The sequence below is a fragment of the Syngnathus leptorhynchus genome, unplaced genomic scaffold, assembly GCF_054491065.1.
Source record: "Syngnathus leptorhynchus isolate UIUO unplaced genomic scaffold, UIUO_Slep HiC_scaffold_27, whole genome shotgun sequence".
Classification (NCBI taxonomy): Eukaryota; Metazoa; Chordata; class Actinopteri; order Syngnathiformes; family Syngnathidae; genus Syngnathus; species Syngnathus leptorhynchus.
The window spans coordinates 27,388-38,095 of NW_028231994.1; the positions used below are offsets into that span (position 1 = coordinate 27,388).

The 10,708-nt window shown below is 46.7% G+C and overlaps 1 protein-coding gene across 1 annotated transcript; it reads right to left on the reverse strand.

Annotated features, from left to right (window-relative positions):
* Positions 1 to 24: 24 nt before the first annotated feature.
* On the reverse strand, positions 25 to 10,708 carry LOC147038905 (uncharacterized). The gene is made up of 5 exons (XM_085904874.1): positions 10,542 to 10,708; positions 7,813 to 7,854; positions 7,577 to 7,704; positions 637 to 690; positions 25 to 525 (listed from the first exon to the last, which is right to left on the reverse strand). Exons 1-4 carry the CDS (start codon positions 10,660 to 10,662, stop codon positions 637 to 639), a joined length of 345 nt encoding a protein of 114 aa, XP_085761000.1. The 5' UTR covers positions 10,663 to 10,708; the 3' UTR covers positions 25 to 525.

Sequence of the window (10,708 nt, forward strand, 5' to 3'; positions counted from 1 at the left end):
AATTGACACATTCGGACAGACGTTAAAGGTTCTTTATTTCATTTGTAATATTTTATAAAAGAAATTAGCACTGAAGCTCAGGGACACCGACTGCAGTTAAGTGTGTGCGTGTGTGTGCGTGTGTTGTACGTACGTGCGTGTGTGTGCGTGGTATGTGCGTGCGTGGGCGTGTGTTTGCGTGTGTGAGTGTGTGCGCGTGTGTGTGCGTGTGTGTGTGTGTGGTATGCGTGTGTTTGCGTGTGTGGGTGCGCGTGCACGCGCGCATGCATGCGTGTTCTTTCTTGGCAAAGCGACATGCATGGCAAAAAGGGTTCGGATATGTTTCTGACTTCCGGCCCTGTGATTGGACGCTTGAGCCAGCAAAGTTGAGCCCGACCGACGTCATTCTACACACCGACCAATCAGCTGAAAACTGTGTGGAGAGAGGGCGTAACGCAGAAGTGGAGCCAAGACAACAGGAGGGTAGTGGCGGCAATTGGTCTTGTTTCTCCTTATTGGACCGGAACAAGGAAGTAAGTGCTGACGCTAGAAGAGTTCACAGACACGCTGCCTTTTGTAAAATTGCAATTGTGACAGCTAAGAATGACATTGGCTGTGACGCTAATGAAATATGAAATACGACAATTGTTTACCCACCTACTGAGCTCCTTGTTGGGTCTGTTCTCCATCTTCTGGTTTTGGATTCTCAGTCTGCACGAGAAAAAAAAAAAAATCACACAGGTCACATGACTGCTGCCATTTTGTTCTGCCCACGATTCACTGCACTGTGATCTATAACCTTTCTTCCCAAAGCAAAGCACTCTTTGTTTCAGCACTGTCGTGGTGACATAACTATTAAGTTGCTAGTCTTGGCCTTATTAAGAGCTGTTTATTTTACCTCAAGTCATTCATGTTGAAAACTAAAAATTTAACATCTGCGTAATACCTCGTTGAAATCTGATAGCAGTGGGACAAAATTCTCAGCCCAGGTTTGTCTCAAATGAAGTGAAACTGTAAAGAATTGGCTAAATTGTTTTTTTGTTGCTGTATGATAAATGGGTGGTACCACCAAATTTCTTGTGGCAGATCAAACTGGTTCTTGGGGCAGAATTGGGTGTTGCTGAACACATTTTCAAATGTCACACCCCAAATTCCAACAAAACAGAAAAACCGAATAACAAATGTGGCTACAAATATTAAATATTTCCCGAATCAAGTATTCTACTCATGGATTCCTTATGATGATTGACAAAAATGGACTCAGTTCTCCCTTGCCCAGATGTAGGTCACCGGGGCTCCCCTCTGGAGCCAGGCCTGGAGGTGGTGCTCGAAGGCGAACGTCTGGTGGCTGGGCCTTCACCTATGCGTCTCGAATAGCTAAAGTGGGTCCCCCTTCCCACTGGCTCACCACCTGTGGGAGAGGCCAAAGGGGTCGGATGCAGACTGAGCTGGGCGGTGGCCAAAGGGGACCTTGTCGGTCCGATCCTCGGCTACAGAGGTTGGCTCTAGGGACTTGGAGCTGGTGTGTGAGGCAGAAAAGTTTCGACTAGACATAGTTGGACTTGCCTCCACGCATAGCTTGGGTTCTGGTAAAAGTCCTCTCGAGAGGGGCTGGACCAGACATGGGCAAACTACGGTCCGCAGGCCACTTCCTGCCCACGAGACTGTTTAATCCGGCCCACCAACCCTTAATAAATTGTATTATTAAACTTTTTGTTGTTGTTGTCATTTTCCCTGCAATTACTGCGTTTCCCCAGTAGATGGGGAAGCGCCCGCCCACGCATTTACTACCGGAAGCCGTGTCAGAAAGTGCGTGTACGTACTCAGTAGTACGGAGATGCCGCCGCACTCCTCACTCCATTTCTATCAGTGCCGAATTTAGAGTGTGGGCTGTGACGTCAGCATTCTTGTAATTTGCGCATTGAGCTTTCAGATAGTTTTACGCAAAAGCCACCCACAAACCTTTCCCTGGAATCTTTCCATTGAAATGAGTGGCCCAAGGAAAATAAAGGTGGACACTGAGTGCCGAAGTTTAAAAAAGAGTGAACAATTTAGCTCGACCTATGCGACGTGACGTTCAGCCTCATGAACATCAACATCAACCCGTCACAGATCGAGGTTAACGAACCGACACCTCGGCTCTATCGTAAGAATTGCCACAACAAATTTTACTCCAGACTACGATGCACTAGCAAAAAAAGGGAGACCAACAACACTGTTCCCACTGAAAATGAAGGGGAGTTTCTCAAGTTGTAAAAAAAAAATGCATTTTGAATATAATTTGTACAAATAGCGGATTGAAACTAGCAACCATTCTCATTTTCAAACAATGCAGGATGCTCAAGGACATTGATGCACCTACTGTTTGCGACTAATCTTAACTTTTAAAGTTCTTAAGGCCGACTTTAAGGAAGTGTTTCCCGTTTCCTCACCTCTGTCACCAGGTGTTTGTGAGTTAAAGCTCTGCTCTGATTTTCAGAAATTCGTCACCGTTGTTAGGGTTGAATAGATTAGGGTGATCATATTATGTTGGAATGTAATCAGTGGTGATTGACCTAAGCTTGTCCTGTCTTAACAAAGGAGCAGAACAAAGTGCTAAGATCCTTTGCACTGATTGACCAATTGTAGAAGACGCAATCAAAGTTGTTTTGTCTACTCAACATTGTAAAACATCCCCCGCTATGATGTGATCAGAGGCCAGGTGTTTCAACCCCCACCTTGGCCACCACACATGTAAATTGGCACCCCCACCCTTCTTTTCTCAATAAATACTCTCTTGCATGGGTGCAGCGGCAGACTTTGTTCGAACAGTGCTGTGTCAACAGCATCGAACAATTTCTCCACTTGCAGAAGTAATTCTCCACGTGTAAGTGTTCAAAGGGCGTACTGTCTCCTGTGTGATTCTTGCACAATAAGTTAGAGTCGGAACATCTCTAACAACCGTGTTGCCGTTTTGATTTATTGCTACAGAGTAAGTAAGTACCGTAATTTTTGGACTATAAGTCGCGGTTTTTGTCATAGTTTGGGTACGGGAGGCGACTTATACTCAGGAGCGACGTATGTGATTTTTTTCACAAATTTTCAAAATTCAAAAATCCGCGATGTAGTGAAACCGCGATAAATGAACCGGGATGTAGAAAGGGATTTCTGTCATTTGATCTGCAAGTGACGTCACCCGTGCCGCGCGGCGGTTGTTTACATAAAGGGCAAAGGATTCGATCACGGGATGATGAAGATGACAAAGGGCCCCACGTACTACTGGCATCATTAGCGGCTTTGTTTGTAAGTGACACGGAGGACGAAGAGTTTGAAGGATTTAATGATTTGGAGTGACACAGAAGGTTTGAAAAACTATTATGGCTTTTATGCACGCCCGGTCCTTCTCGACAGGAGCTCTCTTTCACCTCCGTGGATGGAAATTGGGGGCCGGCGCTCGGCCGGGTGGCTGTCCGGGGACGGTGGATGGGGCTCGGACATGGCTTTTTCGCACGCCCGGTCATACTCTACGGAGCTTTCTTTCACCAGTCGGGGGCCGGCGCTCGGCCGGGTGGCTGTCCGGGGACGGTGGATGGGGCTCGGACATGGCTTTTACACACGCCCGGTCCTATTTTATGAAGCTCTCTTCCACCTCCGTGGCTGGAAGTTCAATAGTTGTTGGCTCGTTGAACTCTTGTTTTGTTAAATAAAGAGCCGTTTACCAAACCCACGTCTTTCCTGGTACTTTGTTAACGCTACAATATAGTTATATACTAGATCTCTCCAGTGCACGCGCGGCGTTGTTGACATAAAGAACGAGGAATTTGATCGATGGATTTAATGATTTGGAGTGACACAGATGGTTTGATAATATTGTTGTAATATGATAGTTATTTGAAATATACTTTATATATCGTTATATGGGTCTGTGGAATAATTAGAAATGCAACTTACAACGGGTCCGACGTCAGCATATGCGGCGCATACGCGGCATTGTTTACATAAAGCAAGATCGATGGATTTAATCAATTGGAGTGACACAGATGGTTTGATAAACGTGTTATTTATGTAATACTTACTTGAATAACTCTGAATGTTACGTCAGGCCCGTTCTCAGCTCCTCGTTTGTGTATATGTCACGTTAGCATACCGTATCGTTTAGCCTGTTTTTGCTGGTTCATGTCTGTTTTTGGTGTTGGATTTTGACAAATAAATTTGCCCCTAAAGTGCGACTTATACTCCGGTGCGACTTATATATGTTTTTTTCACTTTATTGTGCATTTTATGGCTGCTGTGACTTATACTCCGAACGACTTATAGTCCGAAAATTACAGTAAGTAAATAAAGTGCTTTATTTTGATGTATTCTTTCACTGATTCTTTAAGATAATGTATTTGTTCAGAATGTTTGCCGTTTGATGTGATTTCGCCTCATAAGATAAACATCTTTCATAAATCTGACCTGCAGGCGCTGAAGTGATGTAAACTGTTATTCATAATAACAGTCGTATTTAATGAGAATCACTGATAGCAGTTTTTTGGTGAAATGTTTTTTAAATCCTGTTAATACCTACTAAAGTCCAAAACCTTTTATGCAATGACCTTTATATGTCATTTATATTACATCACACAAACACTACATCCATCTGCTCCTGGTTCGTCCCCACGGTCAAAATTTAGTACCCAATTCGAACCGCAAGTCAAAAGGTTTGCCCACTCCTGAGCTGGACTCTCATCCACTCTGGAGTTGCCCACGGTGAGGGGCGCCGAGCAGGTGTGGGCATACTTATTGGTCCACACCTAGGCTCCTACACATTGGGGTTCACCCCGGTGAACAAGAGAGTAGCCTCCCTCTGCCTTCAGGTGGGGGGACGGGTCCTGACTGTTGTTTGTGGTATGCACCAAACGGCAGATCAGAGTACCCACCCTTTTTGGAGTTCTTAGAAGAAGTGCTGGAGAGCGCTCCTTCTCGGGGCTCAATCGTTCTGCTGGATGACTTCAATGCTCACGTGAGCAATGACAATGAGACCTTCAAGGGCATGACTGGGAGGATTATCAGAACCCGAGCGGTTCTATCACTGGACTTCTGTGCTCGACATGAATTGTCCATAATGAACACCATGTTCAACATAAGGGTGTCCATGTGTGCACCTGGCATTAGGACACCATAAGCCGCAGTGCGATGATTGACTTTGTAGTCATGTCATTGGATTTGGGGCCGCATCTTTTGGACAGTCGAGAGAGCTGTCAACTGATCACTGGTGATGGGTTGACTCCGCTGGTGGGTGAAGTTGCTAGTCTGACCTGGCAGATCCAAACATACTGTGAGGGTCTGCTGGGAACGTCTGGCAGAATCCCCTGTCAGAAAGAGCTTCAACTTTCACCGGCAGAGCTTTTCCCACATCTTGTGGACATTGAGTCTGAGTGGACCATGTTTCGTGCCTCCATTAGCCAACCGCAGCTGTGCCTATCGGGGCGGCAATCCCCGAACCTGCTGGTAGACACCGGCAGTAAGGGTTGCCGTCAAGCTGAAGAAGGAGCCCCAACGGGCCGTTTTTGCCTGTAGGACTCCGGATGCAGCCGACGGGTACCAGATAGCCAAGCGCAATGCAGCATCTGCAGTTGGTGAGGCAAAAACCTGGGCATGGGAGGAGTTTGGTTAGGCCATGGAGAATGACTTCTGGACGGCTTTGAGGAAATTCTGGTCCACCATCCAGCGTCTCAAGAGTGGGAAGCAGTGCACCGTCAACACTGTTTACAGTGGAGATGTCGTGCTGCTGACCTCGACTCGGGCATTGTGTAAGCAGGGCCTGGAGGCTCTGAGATGGACTCTCTAATCTCTGGGGTCGAAGTCACCGAGGTAGTTAATAAACTCCTTGAGGGCAAGGCCCTGTGGGTAGATGAGATCTGCCCGGAGTTCTTAAAGGCTCTGGATGTTGTAGGGCTGTCCTGGCTGACACACCTCTACAACATTGCGTGGACATCTGGTGTGCCTCTGGATTGGCAGACTGGGGTGGTGGTCCCCCTTTTTAAGAAGGGGGGCCGGAGGATGTGTTCCAACTAAAGAAGAATCACACTCCTTAGCCTTCCTGGTAAAGTCTATTCAGGGGTGCTGGAGAGGAGGGTCCGTCGGGAAGTCGAATCTCGGATTCAGGAGAAGCAGTGTGGTTGATTGTTCTGGCCGTGGAACAGTGGCCCAGCTCTATACCCTCGGCAGGATCCTCGAGGGTGCATGAAAGTTCGCTCAACCAGTCCACATGTGTTTTGTGGACTTGGAGAAGGCGTTCGGCAGTGTCCCTCGGGAAGTTCTGTCTAGGGTGCTGCGGGAGTACGGGGTGCCGAACCAACTGATAAGGGCAGTTTGGGCCCTGTATCACCGATGTGATGATTGGTCATCCGCGAGGGACTCTGAGTCAAACTGCTGCTGCTCCATATCCATGAAAGGAGTCAGATGAGGTGGCTCGGACAGCTCATGCCTCCTGGACTCCTCCCCCAGGAGGTGTTCTGAGTATGTCCCACTGGCAAGAGACCTCAGGGACAACCCAGTATGCACTGGAGAGACTATGTCTCTCGGCTGACCTGGGAACGCCTTGGGATCACCCGGGATGACCTGGACGAAGTGGCTGGGGAAAAGGAAGTCTGGGCGTCCCTCCTAAAGCCGCTGTCCTCGCGACCCAACCCCGGATAATCGGTAGAAAGGTTGGGTGGCTGGATGGATGGATGGATGGACGGACGGGTGGATGGAATATTCTACCACTCTTCTCATCAATTAATTGGGTGATACGGTATATGCATGTGAGGTACAGGTATTACTTTTATCCACTTGCGGTCCTCATCCTCACATTCAACAATATGAATGCGTTTTGTTTCGTGTGGCAGGCCTGGCCTGGTGAGTGAGGTGATTTTGATACCAAGTTGGAATAATATTGCTGCAGCAGAACCAAATTTGAAATAATATTCAAGCTTTTGTGAAAGTGAACATAACACAGGGGGAGAATTGGAGTTAATTTGAGGAGAAAGTAGATGAGTTATGGTTAGAAGCAGATTGACATCGTCACAAGCTGCTAAAAAAATGGTCAAAAGTTCAAGTTCATACATATTCACCCCAAAAGACAAAGGTTAAAATAAAAAAGGGTATCATTGGCATGACAAACTTCAGATGAAGTTTAGCACATTTAATGAGGTTTAAGCATTACGCTGAGTCATACTGTGTGTTTTTTTTTTTAAATAAATTTACTGTAATAAACTTCACCATACGCTGATATTAGCAGCCGTGTTCTGATGTACTCATATAAATGAAAGACTCAGCAGCTTATTTCAAAAAAAAATTTCCATAGCAAATCATTAATTGCAATGACGACGATCAATGCCAATAAAAGCATGAATAAGGTGCAGTGTAAGAATTTGCGAGCTGCATGAGAGTCATGCTGTGCAATTTGTCAGTCATTCATCAATCAGGCACCTCGTCAGTCGCTGGTACTGCCTCCTGTTTCCGTCCAGTCCGGACACAAACAGAGACAAAGACAACTCGTTATCATTGCGACAGAAATGCAAAGTGTAGTGACAACTCTTCCTGGCGTCTGAAAAGAGTGCAAGCACTGTCAGAAGACGTCGACACTCACCGCAGTGACGAATCCAGTGGATAAGGCAGCATTTTCCACACTGTCCACAGTGGCCTGGGCGACGTCATTAGCCCCGGCAACAGCGGCGTCAGCCACGATGTTGGCCTGCTCGGTTGTCTTCTGAGACACTGGGAGGCCAATTTTTGGTCAGTAACCAGTTTCAGGGCAAAAAACCTATTCATGTTCTTTTGCCGATGACTACTGATCAGAGGAGGGATTGAACGAGTGAGTCGTACCTGTATTGACGCCGGTCACCACCCCCTCCATCGTCTTGTTTCCTGGAAATACCACATTGAGGGCACAATGAGCGTGCATGTGTAAAATCTTCGCCGACTTTAGGAATTACGAGTCTTGGCTTCGGGTAGCCGCTTTCATGGCCAATAGCATCTCGAGTCTAAAACCAGTAGGCAGTTTGGTCTACGTTTCATTTTTTGTTTTGACCTCAACTACAGTGTTTTATAGAGCCAATATGCTCTCTCTCCTCCTGACGCATTTTGACACTCTTGGGGTTGGGGGGGCCTTCTTGAGCACTGTCAGTCCAACTTTTGCCAAATTAATCAAAGGCCACTGCGAGCGGACGTGGGCAGCCTGTGGGCCACCACCGGCCCACCCCTGCTGTAGGTCATGAGTTTTATTCCTGACAATGACATTCTTGCGTGACATCACAAGCTGTTAAACCAGGATGAAGGAACAAACAGCTGTGTTGCGTGTGCAAGTGCGTGTATGTCTGCTCTCTGATGTTTGTTACCACAGAATCATTGTTCTCTCATTCCAACTCGTCACATGGTACATTGTGCTCCCCCTGATGTCCTTTTGATGGCGCTGTAGTATTTAAGTGATCCTTTTATAGGCTCTTTCTGTTCTTTTCAGATGGAGAGAAGAGCAAGACTTTGCGAGAAAGAGGAAAGACTGCAGGTGAGTCTTTGACATTACGGTTGCTTATAAATGTCAATTTCTGCTTCAGTTGTCGGATGTTGTATTATCGTCAGTTTTGTGTTTTACCTTCCTGGTAATTCGTTCCAGCTGCCAATTTTATTTAATAATGATGGAGCTCATTGTAATGTTGGTTTTTTAAAACAAGGCGGCTCAGTGGCGCACAGGGTAGCACGTCCGCCTCACAGTTAGGAGGGTGCAGGTTCAATTCCACCTCAGAGACAGCTTCGTACTCCAAGCTGTCCGGATCATGAATTCCCTCCAACCTCTGCTGCATGACGTCCTGTTCTTTTGCGCTTTGATCTGACTGTCTGCTATTAGCGCGCTTGCTCCATTTTGCTGCTCTTGTCTATTTATTTATTTATTGTTTATTTATTTGGGTTATTTGCTTATTACTTATTCGTTGCTCTTGTCTGTTCGTTTTTACTTTTTGTGCTATTTGATGTGAGTGTTGTGTACTGTGTCTAGTCACCGTGAGACGGTGGGAAACGTAATTTTGATCTGTTTGTGTGCATTAACAGAAATTGACAATAAAGCGGACTTTGACTTTGGACCTCTGGCCCTCCCTGTGTGGAGTTTGAATGTTCTCCCCGTGCCCGCGTGGGTTTTCTCCGGGCACTCCGGTTTTCTCCCACATCCCAAAAAACATGCTTGGTAGGCTGATTGAAGACTCTAAATTGTCCCTAGGTATGAGTGCAAGTGCGAATGGTTGTTCGTCTCTGTGTGCCCTGTGATTGGCTGGCAACCGGTTCAGGGTGTCCCCCGCCTACTGCCCGATGACAGCTCAGTCAGGGGCAGTAGGACGAGCAGCGTACAAAATGGCAACATCTCTCTCATGGACATCCGTGTACTACGGAAAAGAATTGAGAAGCACTGATTCAAATCAGGGCGGGTCGGTGGTGCACTGGGCAGCTTGTCCGCATCACAGTTAGGAGGGTGCGGGTTCGAGTCCACCTCCGGCCCTCCCTTTGTGGAGTTCGCATGTTCTCCCTAAGTCCGCGGGGGATTTCTGCGGGCACTCCGGTTTGCTCCCACATCCCAAAAACATGCTTGGTAGGCCAATTGAAGACTCTAAATTGTCCCTAGGTATGAGTGCGAGTACGGATGATTGTTCGTCTCTGTGTGCCCTGCGATTGGCTGGCAACCGGTTCAGGGTGTTGTCCCCCGCCTACTGCCCGATGACGGCTGAGATAGGCTCCAGCACGCCCGCGACCCCCGTGGGGACAAAGCGGTTCAGAAAATGGATGGATGGACTTTATAAAACAATGTATGGTGATAACAATTGTGTAAAAGAAAAGTATAGATAGCCTTAAAGACCTTGTGCGTCATGATTATGAATCAAATAGTGATTGTGCGGCTCCTTGTGTCCAAGTCATGCTCGGCCATCAGTGAGAGGATAAAGAATATATGCCTCCTTACCTCCACTGCGTGTGTTCTCATTCACGTCGCTTGATGCGTTGCGTCACCGCCGCATGAATGCCATACATTATCCCATCTATTGTGTTCACCATTATGTGTTAGCATTAAGCTACTGGACATTAAGCCAAATTTATCTGGTGATTTGAAATATATGCAGCAATTAATTGCATCCTCGAGATCTAGTCCAATTCGATAACCCAATAAGAAGCAGAGACCGAATTCTAATGAATTTCAATTATAATTATTTTATTAATTTAAATTTTGGGCAGTAAACATATGAGGTTTTTTGTTTTAAGGCAAGTTCAAAATCCACAAAATTGTGGCAGCACAAATCATTACAGTGGGAAGCGATGTCCTGTGTTTTTCCTCTAGCTTGGAGTGGCATCTCAATTTGGTCTTCTCTTGAATATTTATTTGTACATCGCAACAACCAGAAGGCTCAGTCCAACCCGGCCACACCCAGACCACCACCCTGACTTCCTAATAATTCACTCTACTTGGGGAAACATCAACTTCTCTAATCACGTCAAGTGAAATATTTTCTTCATTTTTTTTTTCCTTGCACTCACTTGCTGTTATCATCATGAAGCGACATTGGCTATTGGCAACTCACCGACATACATGACCCCCTCCTTGGTCTTGGCGGCGGCCTCCTCCACACCGGCTTTGGTCTTCTCTGCGGCGGCCACCACACCGTCCTTGGCGATGGAGAATCCCTTCTTCAGAACGTCCATGATGCTTCGCTGCTGCTGCTTCTCCTCCTCCTCTTGCCGCCTCGAC